This window comes from Sander lucioperca, chromosome 4 (assembly GCF_008315115.2).
Source record: "Sander lucioperca isolate FBNREF2018 chromosome 4, SLUC_FBN_1.2, whole genome shotgun sequence".
NCBI lineage: Eukaryota > Metazoa > Chordata > Actinopteri > Perciformes > Percidae > Sander > Sander lucioperca.
This window is the reverse complement of record NC_050176.1, coordinates 12193125-12215524: the sequence shown is the minus strand read 5'-3', so window position 1 is coordinate 12215524 and position 22400 is coordinate 12193125. Positions and strand designations below refer to the sequence as shown.

Genomic DNA, 22400 nt, shown 5'->3' with positions numbered 1-22400 from the left:
ACAACTTTACTGTCACTTTACTCTCACCGCTCTCATCAGCTGTTTTTAGCTGAAGAAGCTCTGATGAACCCACTGTACACTACCTGCTCATTACCAAACAGCTGAAGGACACAGTTACTAACTGGATAACATAGTGGAGCATTTATTTATTTATTTATTTTATTTCTCTCAGAAGTTAGTGGCCCCTGAGACGGAGCTAAAGGAGAGAGAATATTGGACTTACATTCTCCAGGTGGCCAGAAACACCACTCCAAATGAATGATGTGTCTGTTAGATGTGTAAATAGGCATCTATTTGCTAACAAATGTGGTCATAATAAGTCAGTGTAGCCAGTTAATTAGTTAATATAAGTTTAAAGTCTAACAGTACTTTGCTCCCATAGATACCTTTTTCCTGTAAAAAAGGTGTAAAAAATAAAAGTAATAATCGCTGAATTCTATTTATCTGCTTCAGTCTTCAGTTTATTTTTAGGTTCCTGGTATTGTGCATGCTGGCTAACGCTCCAATGTCATGGTTTACAGGGACACTTTAATAGCACAGAGCCATTTGTATTGGTATTACTTACACCAATTACAAGATCTTTAAAGCGGCGTCCAAACTCGCCTAAAAGCTGAATTAAAATGACCTAAACACTGTACTTGTGTTAGCCCCGCCCCTCCTCTCTCTCCTCTCCCCCTCTCACCCTCCCGCCCTTCCCCCTCCACTCCTCCAATGTGTCACTGTGTCCCACTAAAGCGATTTCAGCGCACGCAGGGACTCGTCCCTACGGCGGCGGATGGCAACATGGCGACAGAGGTAAGGCTGTCATATTATCTCTTTTAATTTCCTGCTTGATGTTTCGTTCACCAGCGTACACAATTGCATTACCATTTAAATAAAAGAGGTGCAGTTAACGTGGTCAATGAGTGGATTGCAGGCTGCGCACGGTGAAACCACAATGTGCGGCTCACTTAAATCACTACGGACGCCTGTGTGTGTCCTATCATGCCAGTTTCGTCCGAGGGCTGGTCGTATTTTTTTTTCTTTTCTTCTTCCTGTAAAGCGTGTTCTGGCCTTTCAAAAGGGAAACGATTATAAGGGAATTTGAAAGTCATCTGTGTGCTTCATGGAAACTGAAATGGGGCAGAAACAGCGGATCACCTCCCCGCGATGTTAAGCTGTTTTGGTGTTTTTGTCTGTTGAGGCGCTCCGTTAATCCGGTGTACACACACACACACACACACACACACACACACACACACACACACACACACACACACACACACTAATGCATAGCGTTCAGCACCATGGACAGCAGCCACGCCGCCCTGACCTTCCTCACTGCTGTCAGCCTCTTTCGCCTGCCTGCATCCGTGCTTTTAGAAATGCAAAAATAAATAAATAATAATAATGCAAAAATGTATGTTTACCAAACATACACCCTGATGAAATATTTCCATCACTAACAGGAGATATTACAATAGTTTGGACGGCCTTTTATCAGTCTGCCTCATCGTGTTCAGCCTGATCGATCTGTTGTGAGATGGAGTGAAATGTTGTCCCGTTTCCTGCTACCTGTGAGAACAGAGAGAAAGGGATGAAGAGAATGTGATTGTGTGTGTGTGTGTGTGTGAGAAAGATAGTATGTCCAATGCTGGGCTCTGCTCCAACAGAACACAAGGCAGAAATGAGTGCAGACACTGAGCCACAGAGTGATTGATCACATCTCGTCTGCTTCTCCTCTATCATCCTATACTTCCAAACCTGCCACTGTTTGTACACATTGTGATTGGACAGGTGCAGAGAGAGATGGAGCTCTCTCTGTGGACTCATTAAAGACATACTGTATAAAACCTCACCATATTTGTCTTTGTGTGTGTGTGATTTATCCTCCTCAGTTCCACAATTTGCAGGAGTTGAGGCACAGTGCATCTCTGGCTAATAAAGTCTTTATCCAGAGAGACTACAGCGAAGGAACCACCTGCCGGTTTCAGACCAAGTTCCCCTCTGAGCTGGAGAGCAGGGTGAGGAGACCGTAGCCTGTGACTTTGGCTTTAAAAAAAATGTTGTGTTGTTATTATCTAACCTGCCTATCCAACCATGCATGCATTTGAAGGTATATTTGGAGACATCATATTACTAGATTGAAACTATTTTAACGCCATAATTGATCTATTTACCTGCCTTTACTGCTGTACAGAGAATTCATGTTGTGTTTAGAGTGGAGAGCTGTAAAGACACATATCACATAACTGAAATGTTCCAGTTGGATTTGGACCTTAGTTGCGTGCCATATCCCTCTTTTTTCTCTCCCCATGTTACCTGTCTGTTTCTCCACTGTCACTGTCAATCCTAACCCTGCTACTCATGACTCTGCGTGTGTTTGCAGATTGAGCGGACACTGTTTGAGGACACTGTGAAGACGCTGAACAACTATTACGCAGAGGCAGAAAAGATAGGAGGCCAGTCCTACCTGGAGGGGTGTCTGGCCTGCTCTACAGCGTATCTTATCTTCCTCTGCATGGAGACGCGTTATGAGAAGGTCAGACTGGCGATCTCAAACTCTATGCATTTTAATGGTCTTGGACGGGGACTAACGTGTCTGGGATTCTGCACCATTTCTCGTTTTTCTTCTGTGTGTGTGTGTGTGTGTGTGTGTGTTAGGTGTTGAAGAAGATAGCCAAGTACATTCAGGAGCAGAATGAGAAGATCTATGCTCCCAGAGGGCTGCTCATCACTGATCCCATAGAAAGGGGAATGCGTGTCGTATCCTTACTCAATGTCTTTGGATGCATGTGCATTTATATGTTCTGTTTAATAAACCACACTCTAGCAAATTCTTGGCCCCTAACTCTCCCACCAGATAGAGATTTCCATCTATGAAGACCGGGGCTCCAGTGACTCCAGCTCGGGGAGCAGCTCTGTGTCTGGCAGCACCGCTCGATGACTGGGTACTTCCTAACAACCATGTCCCCCTGATCACTCGCAACCCTGCAGGAGAACTGAGGACAATGATGCTTCCCCTGTTCCAACACTTAGCACATACATCCAAAAGCTACGCTCACACAAAGGATTCACTTGCTTTTGACAAATAAAGTCATGCTGCGCGTGACGTGCCATCCCGGTGTTCATGCTTATAAAACACGTGCTGCAGGAGTTTGTTGCAAAGGAACGTGCATGCGCCGACGCAGTCATGTTACCTTACGATGCGGTGTCTCAATTTCTCAGTGTCTCAATCTTATTTTCGCTAGTAATACTTTGTGTGTTCGTACCATTACCTTTCTTCCTGTCCTCTTTGAAGTTACCACAGCTTCGTGTAATCTGGTGGGTGAGAAAAGGATGAGAGAAAAAGAGGGAGTAATGAAGTGTTGAGGCACGGGTGAAGACCACAAGCCTCACCAAACCTCAGCCGCACCATGTGGTCCAGATCAGCCACAGCTGCACTGCACCGGACCATGGTGGACTGAACTCCACCATCAACCCTGCACACCAGACACTGGCGTTAAAACACGTTATCTGTAGCTCTGGCTGAGTTTCCAGATTTTAGCAAATCTGCGTAGGATGTACAAGTATTTGAAGGCATCGCAAAGTTTCACCCACCAAGATAAACTGTACAAAGAACCTCATTCACCTCTGATGTAAATCATGCTGTCTGGTAGCAGATGAATGTCATTCAGCCCATCCATGTATATGTAGCAGATCTTCCATATCACATGAAGCCTATATAGTCACATAGTCACACACACACACACACACACACCTCGGTACTAACCTTTTGGTTTCAATGAGTGAAACTAACCATTCCTACATTTTTGATAATGCAAAAACATACTGTGCATTACATGCAATAGTAAGTAGACAAAGGATGGGTCAAAAAAGTCTTCCTGAATCTTACCCTCAGTGTTTTAAAATACACCAACCCTTCCTTGATTTCTGAACACACTTCCAAAGAACAATAACTGCCATAACTGGCTCACAAATGTGAATGTGTCTTTTATTTTGGTGACATTTTGTGCAACAACAAACTTTCGTACTGCTTACTGTTTGATACACATGCAAATATGACTGGTGTCAAATAAATACTGTTTCATCACAACTGCACAGAGCTCATCTTTCTCTTTGAAATATACCTTTTACTGTGGCAGACATTTTACTTATCACAGCAAAAGTACAGGTGTTTACAATAACATTAATAATGGCCTTGTTCCATTCAGGTGTGCCGCTAAGTCATGATTGTAACCCAGCATACACAGTAGCAGGGCTCTGCAACTTGAACTCCTAAATGGAAAGCAGTTATTAAAGCTGCACTAATCAATATTTTGTATATTAATAATGTTTCATTACTAGATATGATCAATATGTCTTTGTTTAATAAAACTCAGAGAATTTTCAGTTAACCTTTACTTACTGGAGAGCTTGTTTTAATTTTACGCAGCTTTACTGTTTTGCTTTAGTCTTACCGCTCTCATCAGTGTCGGCAGCTGTTTTCAGTGAAAGAGCTCCGTTAGCAACTAGCTGGTGAACAAAGTGAAGCATTTAGCAGATAACGAGCTAGGTATTTTTGTCAGGAGACAAACAGAGCCAAAAGAGAGTGAATACTGGACTCATTCGACAGGTGGAGTCAGAAACACGACTTCCAATAAATAATAATGTTGCTCTGTAATTGCTGGATGTGTAAATAAGCAACTGTTTGCCAACATCTTAGCCATAACAATTTTATTGGGTGATAACATACCAATGTTCATGCTCATTCCGCTGCCCCCAAGTGGCCAGAAAAAAAAAAAGAACATTGATCATGGCTGCTTTAATGCTACTAATTACACGTGTTTGACACATCAATAGTGCCTTGAGATCTCTTTTTGTAATCTTGGCTGGACAGGATTTCATTTAACCATCGACTATATGGACGTATTTTCATATCTCCATGTGAAATTGACTTACTGGATAATAGGTACAAAGATATTTATATTATGCACAATAGACCTTTTTCACAAAACACAGTTTGGCATGTCACAGTAGGAAAGGCACAGGTGTCCATAATACAATTAATGATGGCTGTACATGCTGCTTACTGGGGCACTTAAATGTTGCCAACCATAATGTTATTACTAACACCTGTGATTTTCCTAGTCACAAGTCGAAATGTCTGCTGTGGAAAAGGTCTACAGTAAATAATGATTATGATTTAAAACGTATTGCATGCACTAAAAACTTCAGACATCAAATGTCAGATTTAAAAAAAATTGCTATTTTGATGTTGTAACAAGCTTTGGTCAGCACTTTCAGCTTTGTAAAAGGCATGATACGGAACCCAGTTTTTAATTCTTTACTTACAACTGCATACACCCAGCTCACCAGGAAACTGCAGACTGCAGGATTTCCAGATACTAGAACATGCCTTCTGATAAAACAGACTTGTTGTTGCATGTCACAGGAAGTCCAGTCTTTTTGCAAATGCTTGGTCCAGGCTGTCTTACTGTATTGACTTTACCCTAAAGACTACCAACCCCTGAGATCTGCCAGTGCAGAGATCACCATGACACACTGTAGTAAAACGGTCTTATAACAGGAGGCTTCAAACGTGGAGACAGAGGTGGAGCGGACGCCATCGTAAAATGGAGCCAACGCTGCATGAATGCAGGGACAGAATAGGGGAGAAGAAGAAGAAATGGGGGAGGAAAGCAAGGAAAGACAGACATCAGATTAAGACAACACAGTACAAATGGATGAAACTGACAGGCACATGGCAGGAACATGTAAAAACGGCAGAAGAGAGATGCAAACAGGAGAATAAAGGAATATCTTTCCTTTGTACAGAGAGCTAGACCTTTGTGATTATTCCAGCTAGTCTGCCAGAGTTCATGTCTTGTTCTTACTAAATCATTTTCACATGGCTGCAGTTTTTTAGTGAAAACTCAGTGGGTCTAACATGCAGGCAGTTTGTCAAAGTTTATGGAGTGATGAAGTTGTGTATGTGAGACTAGAGGGAGTCTCTCAAAAGCACTGAATACAGATATGACTGTTTTGTATCTATGAAATGACAATCTGACCATATTGATTAGTAGCAGTTTATTTAGGGATTTTGCCATGACATATACAACAACCATTACCTAGTAGTTAAAGGTTGACAAAAAATAGAAACACAACAATATTAAAACTACTCACAGCGTAAAGAAAAACACAAGTACAGACAAAAAAGAGAAGTATTTTTAAAACGTTTCCTGTAACGATGTTGTATTTTATACAGCGATGTTTTGATTGCATTTGATGTGATTATCTTCACAGACCTGTGGAAACAGAAAAATTCAAGAAAATAGAAAGAAATTCGATTTAAATGGTTTTATTCATCTTTAAAAAAGTCACTTAATTTAAAGAACTGATTAAAAAGAAAATGTGCTTACCTGCACAGCGACCATTCTTAACAGAAAAGCCTTTACCACACTGAACAAAAAGAAGAAAAATCATTGGTATATAACAAATGTTAGCAATTGTAATTTTTTTATTTGTAATATTTAGATTTTGCAGACAAGGGACTGGAAATTAGTTTTTGTTAATAAACTGGTTCTAATTCTAACTCTAAATCTGAAATTGACATTGAGAGAAAAAGACAAAAGACTGACTGTTGTTGGCTAAGTATTTTAGGCCACTATCACAGACTACCTCGAACATTATAAGTGTTCATAATAGATGCCGTGGATCAATTATGCGTACCTGCGTGTCATTGGCAAGCAGAGACATTTCCCCTCCTTTGGGATAGGCTACTTCCACCACTGAGTTCATTTCACCAGGCTGAAGGGTTCGAGTGATGGAGCTGCTGTCTGGCCAGGAGACTTCCAGCACCGTCACCTCATCGTTACCTGGGAGACATGGGTAGAAAGAAAATCACTGAGCATCACACAAAAGGAAAATATACCTTTCAAAAAGTTTCTGTGCGTGTTAGGACAACACATGATATTACATGTACTGTATTACATTACATTACATGTTGACGGAAAAGTTTGAGCTTTTGGGAATTTTTTTTAAGCTTTTTTTTGGGGATATTTTAGGCCTTTATTTGAGAGGACAGCTTGAGACATAAAAGGGGAGAGAGAAGGGAAATGACATGCAGCAAAGGGCCGCAGGTCAGAATCGAACACCGGGCCGCTGCAGCGAGGACTGGCCCTCGTACATGGGGACACACGCTCTACCAGGTGAGCTACCAGGACACCCCACTTTTGGGAAATCTTTGCGGCGAGTTAGATGAGAGGATTGATATGACTCACATGTCTGTACGTTAAGCATGAAGATGGAGCCAGGAGCCAGGAGGCCATTCCCATAGCTTAGCATAAAGAGTGGAAGCAGGGGGAACAGCTAGCGTGGCTCTGACCATTGTTAAAATGTTAAACTACTGGGACTTCACAGGCTCTTGACATTTTCAGGTTGCCGTGAAACTAGCACAGAAGTGCTAAAGCGATGAATAATGCGTTGTTTGTCAAGAAATGATTCCAGCACATTACTCCCTATAAAAACATAAATTGTTGTATCTGTTTATTGACGGAATAAACACACAAAATGCATGTTAACTAATTAGCTTTAGGGGCTTAAGTAGGCGCATTCTTTAAGCTAAGATAAACTGACCAAAGATAATCTGGTATCGATCTTCTCATGACACTCTCAGCAAGAATGCGAATAAAAGCGTCCAAGTGTATTTCCCAAAGTGTTGAACTCCACTGTACTAATAAAAACAATGTGTAGATTGGGTTTAATACATGCAATAAAAAAATATTTAGATGTATATGTTTGAGCATCCCATTTTCTTTCAGTGTCTTTGGATTATAAAGTGTGAAAGGAAGTTACCTAAACCAAAGTGTGCGACAGGCTCCATCTCACACAGGTACCCCGAGCCTCCGTCAATGATGCGTGTGTGTGCTCCACTGTGACCGGTGAAGGCTGTCACCTTGGCTCCCCGGGCAAAAGAGCCAAACCTGGTGCGAGGTATGACCCGCAGCCAGTTGTTGGACGAGCCCTGGTGAGGTTTGACAGTTCTTTAGGGCTAAGTTCACACACACACACACACACACACACACACACACACACACACACACACACACACACACACACACACACACACACACACACACACACACACACACACACACACACACACACACACACACACACACACACACACACACACACACACACACCTGTGTGACTTTGAAGATAGAGATTGGCTGCTGGGCACTCTCTCCATGTGCCAGCAGCAGGTCCAGCTGTCCGTCCCCATCGAAATCTGTCACAGTGCCACCTGTCCAAAACAAACAGAGCTTTCACTGCACTGACCTACATAACAACTTCACTGTGGTGTTTATCTGACAGCTGTGTCTCTGCAAATCTTATCCACACAGATAGGTAGCAGAGATGATTCACTTCGAGTTTAGAACATTTTGAGATTAAAACGGATGACATTCTGTTGTCCAATGTCCTCTGTTGTGAGTTGAGAGAAAGCTGACCTGTTCCTCGCCCCTGCGGCTCTGCAGCGTCTCCCACATTAAGCTCCTGGATCAAAGGGTCTGCATCAGCTCTCCTTGACACCCTGCAAACAAACGCACAATAATCTAAATATAGCTAATAATGTAAACAATAATCCAGGATTTGATTAACTTAGTTATTTGTGTAATAGTGTGTTCTTCTTACAGGACTTACATAATAATTGAAATGTTACCTGAACAGCCTGTTAGGGGCGCTGCTTCTATAAGCAATATTGTTGAAAAACACCTCAAGCTCCTTGTCGTTGTCAAAGTCGGCAGCGATGACTGTGCGAATAGGTGAGGGAGCCGCAAATCCTCCAGTGGCTATGTTCTGCACAAGAGAACACTGTCAGGTCTTCCTTTATCAAACTCGCTTCATCTTTTCCACCACTGTCCTGTTCTCCTTCCTTACCCGAAATTTTGAGTCGCTGCCCTGCAGGAAAAGTCTGTGTGGGCCATTCCAGTTGCCATAGACGATGTCTGTCTTTCCATCGCCATTGAAGTCAGCTAGTGCTACTCCTCTGCCATGCTGGTCCCGGTCCTCCACACCTTGCAGAAGTTACACAATGTTGAAAGCCTTAATACCTTTGAAAGCCCTCTATGTGTAGGATTTGAAAATTCCCTGTATGGCAACCCTTAGTGGTAGTATCAAAAAAAGACACTGGCAGACAGCATTGCATTTTGGTACATTTTCAGTGTAATAACCTCAATATTTCAGTTACCTCCGTGGTCTCATTTATTAAAAACCTTTCAACAAGAAACAAGAGTCTTCAGCCAAGCTGGCGGCTCTGTGAGGATGTACTTAGGCACAACGGTGCTTTGAGCTAAACATTCACATGCTCACAATGACATTGCTAACATGCTTATGTGTAGCAGGTACGTTTACCATGGTCACGGTCTTAGTTTAGCATGTTAGCATGCTATAATTTAATAGTATTTCCACAGAATTCTTTATTATCAGACCATTTTTTAATAACTTTCGAATTCTTACTACCCAACTACTTGAAATTAAATAAAAGCTTCTACGCTAGATGCCTATGTCGTGCTTTAATATAACAGAGGACCTTTATGTTAACTTTAGTCCCTCCCAAAGTGATATTTTTTGTAGATGGTGCTACGGCCTGCCTACGGACAACTTTAGACTCTGTTGCTCCTATCAAAAAGAAGATGACAAAGCAAAGGAAACTAGCACCCTGGTATAACTCCCAAACTCGCAAATTAAAACAAATCTCACGAAATCTTGAAAGTAAATGGCGTTCCACCAAACTGGAAGAATCTCGTTTAGATTGGCAAGACAGTGTGAAAAATTATAGGAAAGCCCTCAGAAATGCCAGATCAGACTATTACTAATCACTAATAGAAGAAAATAAGAACAACCCAAGGTTTCTTTTCAGCACTGTTGCCAGGCTGACGCAGATGACACCCAATTATACTTGTCAATCAAGCCAGACGAAACCAGTCAGTTGGCTGAATTTCAAGTGTGCATTAACGATATAAAAACCTGGATGACCTACAATTTTCTGATGTTAAACTCAAACAAAACTGAAGTGATTGTGTTGGGCTCCAAACACCTCCGAACTTCATTATCTAAAGGGTATAGCTACTTTGGATGGTATTGCCCTGGCCTCCAGTACTACTGTCAGAAATCTAGGAGTTATTTTTGACCAGGATCTATCCTTCAACGCCCATCTAAAACAAACCTCAAGAACAGCCTTTTTTCATCTTCGTAACATTGCCAAAATTAGGAACATCCTGTCGCAAAACGATGCTGAAAAACTAGTCTATGCATTCGTTACTTCCAGGCTGGACTACTGTAATTCCTTACCATCAGGATGCTCAAATAAGTCCCTCAAGACCCTCCAGCTGATCCAGAATGCTGCAGCACGTGTTCTGACAAGAACTAAGAAAAAAGATCATATTTCTCCTGTATTAGTTTCTCTGCATTGGCTTCCTGTAAAATCCAGGATTGAATTTAAAATCCTTCTCCTGACCTACAAAGCTCTAAACGGTCAAGCACCTTCATATCTTGAAGAGCTCATAGTACCTTATTGTCCCACTAGAGCAATGCGCTCCCAGAACTCAGAGCTACTTGTGGTTCCTAGAGTCTCTAAAAGTAGGATGGGAGCCAGAGCCTTCAGCTATCAGGCTCCTCTCCTGTGGAACCAGCTCCCAGTCTGGGTTCGGGAGGCAGACACTGTCACCATATTTAAGAATAAACTGAAAACCCTCCTCTTTGATAAAGCTTATAGTTAGGGAATGAGGAGTTGCAGCGTACGCCTAGACCGGCGGGGCAGGGTATATAGCTTTAGACACAGCACCCCTTCTCTTCTCTGCTTCTCTTCATAGTCGTCAGATTCATCTACCATATAATCAATAATATAATAAAAGTAGAGGGAGGCAGGCCAGTACAGCCCGATCTGGTTGGGGAGAGTTCTAGCCCGACCAGGCTCCACTCCTTAACCTGTTTCTCTTAGTTAAGCTGTTATAATTCTAGACTGCCGGGGAAGTTCCTTCCTTCCTTCCTTCCTTCCTTCCTGTGACACACTGAACTGCTCTCTCCTCCCTCTTTCCATTTGTTTCCATTTGTGTGCATCCATGTCCCAGAAATGCTTGTTACTAACCTAGCTCTGGGGAGTTTATTCCCCGGAGTCCTTATGTTTCTTTTCTCGCCCAGAATATACCCTTGGATTAGGGTGGCACCAAGATCTTGGTTGGAGCTGTAACTGTGGTCCTACGCTCTGCGATGCCCTGCAGTGTCCGGCTGCGTCCTGCTGCATCCTTCTGTGTCCTGCTACGTCCACCCATGCTATGCTGTGCCACGCTACATCCTGTAATGCACTTCAGTGCCCTGCTATGACATGAACTACTACGACTACCATTTGTAGTCACTGTTCCATTATCTTTGTGACTATTATTGCCACTGTTCATCACATCCCCAACCGGCACCGTCAGACACCGCCTACCAAGAGCCTGGGTCTGCCGAGGTTTCTTCCTAAGAGAGTTAAAGGGAGTTTTTCCTCGCCACTGTCGCATTAGCCACTGCTAATGCTTGCTCTTGGGGGAATTACTGGAATTGTTGGGGCTTTGTAAATTATAGTGTGTGGCCTAGACCTACTCTATCTGTAAAGTGTCTCGAGAGAACTCTTGTTATGATTTGATATTATAAATAAAATTGAATAATTTGCATATATCTTCTTCTGACTATACCTGCTTCTTTCCTTCCTGTTTCCTACCCACCTGCCTGTCTGGCCACATCAACAAAAGTCCCATCCCCATTATTCCTGAACAGAAAGTTGGGTCCGTTCTCGTTGTCACAGAACACGTCCGACCTCGATTGGCTCAGGATTGGTCCGACCACCACACCGCGCCCCCCTGCACAAGGATCAAAGCGGTGAATGCTCAGCTGATTCAGAACACTTCAAAACATCACAGACTTCAACTCTCCAACCTGAGACTCCTGACCTGTGAACTTGTTGACCCCGGCCTCGGCTGCCACGTCAGACAGAGCGATGATGCCCTTGGTGATATCACTGGCGGCCTCATCCATCTCTAAGAGGGCGTGGGGACCGACGTTGCCACTGGCATAGTTGGCCACGTAAACTGAGTAACGGCCTGTTCCCTGCAGAACAACAACAGGCACGAGAGTGAGAGGAAGACTTTTTGTTTTTTGGGGCATTTTAGGCCTTTATTTGTATAGGACAGCTTAAGACATGAAGGGGGAGAGAGAGGGGGAATGACATGCTGCAAAGGGCCGCAGGTCGGAGTCACACCCATGGCCGCTGCGTCGAGGAGTAAACCTCTATATATGGTCGCACGCTCTACCAAGTGAGCTTCCATTTGAAGATTTTTTGAAGGAATTGTGAATTATTGAGAAACAGCAGAAAGAAAAAAAAGAGTAAATAGAGATCAGATTGTGGGACTTTATAAATAGGTTTACAAAGTGGGTTTACTGACCTTTCTGTCAACACATGCAACCGAACGTCCTGCCATGCGATTAGCGACACCACGACGCACATTGTGCGCGTCCCCCAGAAGATCTTCAAAGCGGCCATTCCGAAACTTGAACAGCTTGTCTGAATAAGTTGCCCGTCCTACATTAAAAAAAACAGTCAGTTATCATGAGGAAAAAAGGCCAATGCAAAAATAAGTAAAAAACTAACAAACAATGAATCCAGGTGGTTTTTTTGCTTGTAATAAGTAAAACAAATCTGCCAATGGACCAAGTACAAATTCACCTGGTAAGATTTCTTGAAATAAGATATGATCTTCAAACAACATGATAAATATTTTACAAATAACACAGCTGTTACACGAGCAGTGAATAGTGGGCCCAAATGCAACGATGAGGCAGGAAGGCAGGAGAAGGTTTGAGCGCGGGGGTTTATTTCATCAAAAAAAAAACAAGGAAAATGCCAACAGAGAGAGTCCCCAAAAGCCAAGGGGAAAAACTTACATCCAAAAAATACAAACCACAAGTCTCAAAAAACCAGGAAACAGATAAAAAAGGAAATCCAGGGAGTAACAACCTTGAATTGACTGACACAGGGAGGTAAAACACACACAAACTGACCGGACGAAGATACAAAACGATCTGACAAGAGACAAAGGAAACACAGGGGCTAAATAAACTAGGTAATGAGCACACACGGGACAGGTGACACCAGGGCTGGAGAACAGGTGGAGCACATTAGACAAACTAGACACGACAGAAAACTAGACTATCAAAATAAAACAGGAAACAGAACATAATACAAACAACAGGTAACAGAAGTATACACAAACCAGAATACACAAAACAGGACAAATCTACACCACAGTGAACAGAAATATACAGAATAAATATACAAAATGGGAAACAGACAGAATTAAGAAAACAGGCAACAGAAATATCCAAAACCACAACAACAGCAGCTTAAAAAACTTATGAGATGTTCAAAAAAGCTTGTTTCATTTGAAATAAGACTCAGCAAAATGTTTTCCACTCTTTCACTTAACAAGATATTTGAGATTTATCGTCTAAAAACAAGTCCCTATATCTCACTGAAATATTACTTGTTAGGTGATTGTGTCTTATATTAAATGTTATTACATATTATTACTAGAAATTAGATGAATATACTTGGTAAGATTTTACTTTTTTGAAGTGCATTCAGCTACCTGAAATTACTTGCTGGGGTAAAAAATGTTGAGGACATATCATAAGAATGCACTATTTACCAGAGTAGGCACTGTTTGTGTTGAGGAAGTAGATCTCCTCACGTCCATCTCCATCCACATCACACGCAGTAACTCCAATAGCATTTCCTGCTCGGTCCCTCAGGGCATAGTATGGAGAGTTGCTGTCATCAACAGCAATGTTTACCAGCCTGTTTTGAGTGTGATCGTACTTCAGCACCAGGTTGGGCCCATTGTACCTGACGGAGAACATCACACACATTTGTTTTGCACATATAAGAATTTCTATGCAGTGAAATGAACATATGAAACAAGCTAACCATTTTCACACTCACCCTGCCACAACCACTTCAAGGTCTCCGTCACCATCCACGTCTGTAACAGCCATTCCATAGTTGAGTTGTGTGGGATTGTGCAGACTGTCAGGAGGAAGTATTGTCTGTGTTACAACCTGAAGCATGGGCTCAGAGCCCTGGGTGTGGGACTGATGGCAGAGTCCAAACAAAAGGAGCAACAGACCTGAACCCCACATAATTTCAACCTGGTGGAACACAGAGCAGGGTTGGGTTATGCATTTCAATTTATAATACTCTTTTGGATAAAGCAGGGAAGACATACTGATGATGACCAAATATATTGTATAGAGATACTGTGCATGAGTAATATGTATTTACAGAAGAACACCACCAATTCAATTGATACATTTTACACATCAAAGTGTACAAAAAGCCTAAATTATCTGAAGGGTTTCAAAATGATCATCAAAACAAACAGAAATATTTGAGGTGTTTCTCTGCAAATTCACCAGTAAACACCATTATGTTTTTATTTTCCCATTTTGAGAAGGTAATCTTACATTTGAAAATAAATCATCAGATGCTTGCATAATGTCCATAAAACAAACATGTTTGTATCTGTATCTATACACAGCTATATTAACGCTCTGTAGTGTTAGTACATTTTGAAGATTTCTTGGTTAACTGTTGTTAAAAATGACGCACGATATATATTCTTGCAGCACTGATACCTAGTCCTCATTCCTGTTTGTTTCTGAGCAGACTGGCGTGTAGGATTTTTTTTTTTTTTTTTTACTTCAAAATCCTTCTTACCTGACAGCTCTATCAGTGTATATAGATGGAGATGATCTGACTTCGCTGCAGCGATGTGAGTGCACAGAGCGCTGCTTATTATATTAGTTGGCAAAGGTCCTCCACCTCACATATCTTCTGCTTTTAAAATTTACGAAACAGCTTGTGTAACTTATGTGAAGATTGACCAATCAGCGAAGAACTGCGTGCCTAATTAGAATGTTGACCAATGGCTGGTCTGTGCTTCTGTGAGCGTGTATGTCAGAGGCGGAAGTCTGCTCTGTTTGTGGCAGCTGTATGCGCTGATATACAAATACATTACTGCGATGACACAGGAAGAATACATTCAGGCGACAGCACATTAATAATTCCTGCCGGGGTAGAAATACTGACATATAAAGACGATAAATATTTTGATGAAAAACCAATTCGACGGTAAACAAACGTATTCGCCGTCCAGAGTGGTTCAGCTGCAGCGCCAAACAGGAACGCTATCTCCCAAAAAGCTTTGCGTTGTCCTATGCTTGCGTCATTAGTGCGACGAAAATCTGTATCGAGCTAAACAAAACAAACACGGGTAAGCCGACAGAGCAACCGTTATTATATATCATTTGTTAAGGCATGCTTTTGAATGAAATGAACGTCATTACATTTGAATGTACATCGATAACTTAATGTATAATAATAACTTTATGTTTATGTCTTCAATAAACAATTATTACAACCTCAGCTAGTGGAAGTTAAGTTAGCTGAATTGGTAAGCTAACTAGCTAACAGCATTGTCGTGGTTAAATGCTTTTAGTCAAATTTATAGACTAGGAAAAAAAACCTACCGAAAGGGGTGATGTCAGAAAGTGCTTGATTTCCGACGGAAGGCCCCTTGCTATTTCCACTGCATTGACTCTTCTCCTGTTTTCTTGTCCTCTATGATCCAGGTAACGTTATTTTTTAAACATAATTAAATAATGGAGTTGGAACAGGCAACAGAAGACTGTGCTCAAACCCAGCCAACACCCACACCTACCGCTCAGTCAAAGAAGCCCAGTCAGGGTCTGTATGTGCCCAAGCAACGACTTCAAGGCTCCAAAGAGAAAGCTCAGACTCAGGGAGAAGTAAAACCAAGACCCCGGCCTCGCTACACAGACAAGGCAAAGAAAAACGCCAAGAACAAGAAGGACAAGGCTGGAGCAGCGGCCAAGGAAGCGACTGTTGGAGGAGAAGATGGAGGTAAGACAGAGAATGGGGACCCTGATGTGAAGGAAGAGCAGTTACAGGATACAGATGTGCCGGTTAATGGTCAGCCTGACTCCACCAATGTGGGGGCAGATGTTACCTCATGGCTGGAAGAAACATCCCCCCAGGAAGGGGAAGGGGAAGAGGAGAGTTGGGACACCTTGTTCAATGATGATGGAGATTGTCTGGAACCACACCTACTTAAGGAGGTGAGAGCTTGGTCTGGGTGGTAGAACCGTGCCCAAAATTCACACACACTCATTTGTCAGTTTATTTGTATGCAGTTTAATACGTTTTCTTATAATACATTTAACACTTACAACACAGCAGGAAAACTCAAATCCAATTGTCCTTTCCCTCTTCTTCCACCTGTTCTCATCTGCTCTCACTCTTCTCACTTCTTCCCTCTTCAGCTCTCTTTGAAGGAAGGTAGAAAAAAGAAGTCAATCCAGGACCCCAGGTTTGATTACTACAACATGGATCGAGATGACGAGGACGACATCGACCTCACAGAGGACGAACTTGCTCACATTGTAGAGATCTACGACTTCCCTGCGGAGTTTAAGACGGAGGACCTTCTCAAGTTATTTCAGTGCTACCAGTATGTAGAATTCAACGTACCACTCCTAGCCTTGCTAGTCCTTGCTGCATTTTAAGATCAACATTGGAATCCTGACTAAAGCACTATAATGAAATCTCACAGAATGTGGTATCCCTGGTATTTGCATTGCATCTGAGAGCCATAAGACACAGAAGTAACAGTTGTATCTTCCTTTAGTTTTTATATCTGTTTCTGCACTGCTTGTTGTGTGACTATTCACTCCCTCTTTTTTTCAGAGAGAGAGGCTTTGACATCAAGTGGATTGATGACTCACATGCCCTGGGCCTCTTCTCAAGCCCCATAGCAGGTTAGTGAAGTGCTGCATCACATCAAAGGCAATCTTGGAACCCATCGGCTATCAGCCTGACAATGTTTTAGCCTCCGGCGGCAACGGCCAATGTTTCGGGGGTTCCAGTGAAGCCTGCCGATATCCGGATAACAGATCATTGTTTACAGTCTGAGTCAATACCTTTTGTAACTGTTTTAGCTAAATCATCGTCAGACGATAGCTGATGGGTTCTGAGATTGCATTTCGAGGTCAAGGTAAACTTTACTATCCCAAATAGGGAAATTTGGGCGGTCAAGGTGCAGATACACAAAGATACACAAAACAGTCATCAATCAATGTGTTCCTCCTCTTTTACTCTTCACACGGGCTGTTTACCTGCATGCAACCAAAGCCCGCTCAAACGTGATTGGTCAGCACTACTCAGACTACAAACAGAAACAAGAACGCTTCCAATACCAAAGTCTTGTCCGTTTGCCTACATATATCTGGCAATTATAGAGATTACATGAAGGGCGGTTTAGGTGGGAAATACCTAACAATACTATCCTCTGCAGTAGATATTGTTGTGATACTTTTCCCTGCCACAATGGGAGGAAATAAAGTAGATTCTGATGGGAAAAACTCAAGATTATCGACCTTAGTTAGGTGTTGCGAAGCTATTATATGATACTGTGGTGAGTTGTAAGAGGAAACACGTTTGAATCACGTTTGGACATAATTTTACAAATGTGCTTTTTCAGTTGTCTCCAAAATATATTAAACGACGTAGACGGTATTGAGAAAATGAATAGTTTACTGTCTGAATTGTTGGTGTGTTATTGTTGTATTTAACAGATTTTCCCACCACATAGACCTGTGTAATTAGTTTCTTCTCCATTTTCAGCTCGTGAAGCTTTAAGATCCAGACATCCACTGATGAAGTTGCGACCTCTTTCCAAATCCTCCTCTGCCATAAAGGCCCAAGCTCGTAGCTGCTCAGGTACAAATATAGCCATGTGCCTTTCCAGTTCTTTATCAGTTTGGCTTCTCTAGCTCACATATTTAGAGACTAATATTATGTTTACATTACTATCTTTTCTTCCCATCCTCAGACTACCTCCTGCCTGCTAAAGAGAGACCTCAGACGAGTGCAGCACTGGCTCGAAAGCTTGTGATCGGTGCCCTCGGTATAAAGAGCAACCAGACGAAGGATCAGCGTGAGTCAGAGAGGAAGAAGCTGCAGGAGGCGAGAGGTACATTATTAACAGAGATGTTATGTTCAGCTTATGATTTGAGTTTTGTTATGTGAAGCTGTACGGTGGTCAGCAGAACATCTTCTTTTGAAGGCCTAGGCTGCATTTCATGGCCCTTATTTGATAGCTCCTCGACTCCTCGGTCCTCGTCTGAACCAGCAGTTGTTCTGTCCCTCCTCGGTGAAGGCCGTCTCAAAGCTCTTATTTCTGCCCTGAGGAGCGAGGAGGGATCATCGAGGAGGGATCATCGAGGAGGGATCATCGAGGAGGGATCATCGAGGAGGGATCATCGAGGAGCTATAGGCGAGGATACACGAGAGTAGCCTTCCCTGAAGCCGTGTAGCTGAAGGAGTTGCTGACGAATTCATGTGGCACTTTAGAGGAAATAACATCTCATCCCTCTCAAAACAGATTTGCTCGTTGCCTCTCTCCTCCCATGATTTCCTCACATCTCTCCCGTGCCTCCTCGGTGGGAGGGACTAAGATGCTTGTAAAACAGGCAAGTGGAGGACTCAAGGAGGCCATTTAAGAGCCATGAGATGCAGCTCTGGTCTCTCTGCATGTAGTCTAGATGTTTGAGAAGCAGACTTTGACTGAAATACTGCAGATCTTTATCGCATACGTGAAGGATGGGTTTAATATGTTTGAGTGTCAAGTAGGGCTGTCACGGCATTGATTTTTTTTTTTTCATACCGCACAAATTTGTGAAGTCATTTAAATTGTCGCAGTTACCACCATAAAAAATGTTTTAATTTCAGCTGTTATAAAATAGTTCCTGTAGTAGCTAGTTCTTTCTAGCATACATATTCTAAATAGCTATCTTTATTTCAGTGTTGTTATTAAGAGGCTGACATTGCAGGAATATTGGTCTGGATCAGAGCATGTGAGCGGAGCGGGAGGGTTTTGGATGGAGCGCAGAGAGGATGTTTCAAAAAGTTGGAGCGTTGCCTTACCTCCCGCTCTGGTACTGCTGAGTTCTAAGCATCGCCGAGCCCTGCCCAGGCTCACATTGTACATGCAGATGAAGGCGCCCGCCCTCAATACCCAGAGCATCGCTGGCATCTGGCTGACTTTTTGCCGGCGGGTGAACGAGGAGCTCCTGGCACTGGTGGCATGGAGGGAGGGCGGGCGCCATTTCATAAATACAACGCAGCATGGGGAATAAACCGCTTCGTGAGGAGGAGTGAGAAATTCTGGACCCAACACTCTGCTCACATGCATTCGGCAGGCCCGCATTCATTATTGAAACACTTACAGACAGGCTACTCAACACTGTTTATTGACAGTAACTCGCTTGCAAGAACAAAAAAACAAACATCAGTTATAAGCTTGATTCACTAAGCGGTGGGTGTGACGTGACCGCGTCACCGAGGTAATGTGGTAATTACCACAGCCATACTGTCAAGCAGGGTGTCCTTAAAAAAAGAACATGGGTTCCCAGGCAAACCGTCACTGAATAAATAAATATTAATAACACGTAACAGTCCTTATCTGACTGTCCTAGTCTTTGCATCACAAGGTTTCCACCACAAGTGGGAGCTGTGTAGTTGCAAGTTGATGCGAAGTTGCTCTCCTTCCACTGCTGCACAGATCATAACAGGTCTATAATCAGTACAGCAGCCTTTTCCCTTCGCAGATGGAACATAAGTATATAGGCACAGAAAACCACAAATGGCTGTCCACTAAAGAGCCAGTCAGGAAGTTAGGACCTTGAGTATAGAAAACTAAAAAAAGGTTCCTTTGTTCTTACTGCTGTGCTCTTTATGTAAGATCACAACACGCACAGTGGATGTCAGCGCAGACGTGCATCATGTGCCGAACATTGTGTCCTTGGAATGAATGCCACGTAAGGTCTTATCCAGAGATTAATTAACCGCCAGCTCTTCAGTCTGCCTCAGCTCTTTACTTCCCTGACCGCTATACTAATTTAGAGCACCAAATACACGTAGTCTTGTTTAGTTAAGGGCTTTGGCTGATTGATATGCTGAACTGTGTCTTTGTGATTTATTTTTTTTCAGAACAAAAGCACCTGGCAGCCAAACAGAAGGAAGATGCCTGGGAGGGAAAGTGACTGAACAGAAAACTACTGTTTTATTTCAGTTTTCTTTTTAGATGCTTTGGTTCAGCAGAGGCTAAAGTCTTCTCTGTCTCTTCCGCTGTTCTGTTTTTGTCAACTGACCGCTCCTTCCTACCACCGCACTTCCCAGAAATGTAGTCCCACCACTTTTTCCTTCTCTCCGCCACTGTCCTTTACCAATTGTTACCGACGGTCTCATCATCCACTGTCCGTTTGCCTGTCGTGTTACATCAGATGAGAGGGTCCTACTATTGTTCTCCCACCTTTTTATGTTTATAGTCTGTCCATGCAGGGACTGTTGCCTCTGTGCCATGGCCCGGGCTAACACAACCGACTCACCAGGGTTTTCTTTTTATATTTCGTAAGATTGTAACCACCGTCTGTCGTGAAGCACCCAGTCTAACCATTTGTCTTACCCAATTGACTAGATCTAAGGTCTCGTGTTTGTCTTTATATGGTTTTTTGTTTTTTGTTTTTAAAGATGACCTAAGTAAATCCACCTGTAAATGTGAGGGAAGCAAAGTTTTCTGTTGAAGGTCCCGTACTATTAAATTCAATCATGATGATCACTATACTATATATGAAGACATTGTTGAGGACCTGTTAGCTTGTCTTATTAAACATTTCTGAGAAGTGAAAAGCCTCCAAATAAGTTTCATGGCTGTTCTGTCTGTTGTATCCTAGGCGTATGTATTTTATTTTGTGTACTCTACACTGTACTGTCTGTACACATTTTCAACGAGAGGAGTCTTGTCCAAGAAAAACTGATACAGTTCATTCTGGTCATACATTCTGAAGAACACATTTCAATCAAATAAGTTTTTAGTTGACAGACAGACTTTGTCTTTATCTTGCTAGCCAGTTAAAAAGAGGAAAAAGTATGTTTGGGTTTGTTTTCGGGAAAAAAAAATTTGTGAACACTGAGACTTTAGACTAGAGGAACCCTACCTCATCCATGTGTAATGTGTCCGTCCAATAGTTGAGGCAAAAATCTTTGGAGGCCAAAAAAAATGGTCCTTTAGAATAATTTACATTTTTAACACACCTGGTATATTTGAAAGCTATATCCTAAACAATAAGTAGTATTAGCTCTTAACATGGCTGCACACTCACAGAACTCGGCTCAGCATACTGTTGAGTAGATATAGATTTTTAGCTGTATACATTTTAATTCACCAAGCTAGGCATTTTACTAGAGACAGACAATGTTTCCCAATTCATAGTCATGTTTAATAATGAAGCTTCCTGAAACACACACATCCAGGCTCAGGAGACTTTTGTGACCGCTGGAGGCAGCTGCCTCCTCTGAGGCTTCACCCAGCGTGACACTGTGTCTCCTTCACCTCCTCAGACAAAGAGCTGCACATTTGTTATTTGTTCTTATGCAAATTATAACTTCAAAATAAAATGTGCTGCTAACTTGTGGCCTCACTATCTGCTAGTTGTTAGTGGATGATATGTTAACAGTAATACGATAGATGGTGTCATCCATGTTAAAACACGTTGCCTGCAGACATCAATTTATTAAAATAATTGTGAAATTCAACTCTACCAATACTATATATCTATACATCAGTGCAGTTCGTTACTGCTCTAAGGAACCCAGTTTGTGTAACAGTTTGGCTCATTGGCTAATTGGCACGACTGAGACACAGTGCCACGTGGCTCATAGTGGGCTAATTAAAGTGCTGCAGCCTCAGAGGAGGCACCATTACTTGTTCAGTTTTTGTGTTCATTTCTTTTAAATCAGTAAGTCACAATGAGCATGACATAAATATTCACACTATTCAAATACAGTCTCTGCAGGTATTAATCTTTTTCCAAAGTGTCCTTCTTTCCAAAGATGTATTTGCATTAGGAGTGATGGTTTTATGTTGTTTGTTGTCAGCAGCACATCATACATACTCATACATTGTTCATTTGTTGTATGGTTGTAAAAAATGCATTTGACAGCATGTGTTTTAAGGGTTTTGGGGATTAGAGAAATACTATTTTAGTTAATGGGGAAGGTGTTAAAAAAGACAACTGTATCTTATAGTTTTTATTTATGCCTGCTGTCACACCATTATGTAATAATTTATGTACACTTTTCCAGGAAGTGAACGTAATGAGATGTAAATGATAATATGCCAAAATGATTAGTGATGTTGTTGTGAATTTTACTATTTACTGCTTTACTTCTATGACATTCAACAATAAATGGTCATATAGTTTGA

The 22400-nt window shown here is 42.1% G+C and overlaps 3 protein-coding genes across 5 annotated transcripts; 2 read left to right on the top strand and 1 right to left on the bottom strand.

The window, feature by feature from the left end:
* The first annotated feature begins 704 nt into the window (after positions 1 to 704).
* On the top strand, positions 705 to 4075 carry golga7ba (golgin A7 family, member Ba). Its single transcript, XM_031289609.1, has 5 exons — positions 705 to 795; positions 1878 to 2003; positions 2369 to 2521; positions 2644 to 2745; positions 2843 to 4075. The coding sequence occupies exons 1-5, from the start codon at positions 712 to 714 to the stop codon at positions 2924 to 2926; spliced, it is 549 nt and encodes a 182-aa protein (XP_031145469.1). The 5' UTR covers positions 705 to 711; the 3' UTR covers positions 2927 to 4075.
* Positions 4076 to 6033: 1958 nt separating this feature from the next.
* On the bottom strand, positions 6034 to 15286 carry crtac1a (cartilage acidic protein 1a). Of its 2 annotated transcripts, none has more exons than XM_031289601.2 (14): positions 15202 to 15286; positions 14000 to 14205; positions 13707 to 13903; positions 12444 to 12580; positions 11952 to 12108; positions 11727 to 11861; positions 8902 to 9038; positions 8684 to 8820; positions 8472 to 8554; positions 8166 to 8266; positions 7816 to 7984; positions 6691 to 6836; positions 6381 to 6420; positions 6034 to 6266 (listed from the first exon to the last, which is right to left on the bottom strand). In XM_031289601.2, exons 2-14 carry the CDS (start codon positions 14194 to 14196, stop codon positions 6259 to 6261), a joined length of 1644 nt encoding a protein of 547 aa, XP_031145461.1. In that variant the 5' UTR covers positions 14197 to 14205; positions 15202 to 15286; the 3' UTR covers positions 6034 to 6258. The 2 variants fall into 2 exon arrangements, with proteins under 2 accessions (XP_031145461.1, XP_031145460.1); XM_031289600.2 differs by lacking the exon at positions 15202 to 15286 and adding an exon at positions 14774 to 15035.
* r3hcc1l (R3H domain and coiled-coil containing 1-like) lies at positions 15192 to 22400 on the top strand. 2 transcript variants are annotated; one of them, XM_031289607.1, is made up of 7 exons: positions 15192 to 15329; positions 15688 to 16194; positions 16399 to 16586; positions 16823 to 16893; positions 17759 to 17854; positions 17967 to 18107; positions 20126 to 22400. In XM_031289607.1, the coding sequence occupies exons 2-7, from the start codon at positions 15718 to 15720 to the stop codon at positions 20176 to 20178; spliced, it is 1026 nt and encodes a 341-aa protein (XP_031145467.1). In that variant the 5' UTR covers positions 15192 to 15329; positions 15688 to 15717; the 3' UTR covers positions 20179 to 22400. The 2 variants fall into 2 exon arrangements, with proteins under 2 accessions (XP_031145467.1, XP_035856691.1); XM_036000798.1 differs by having other exon boundaries at positions 15300 to 15509.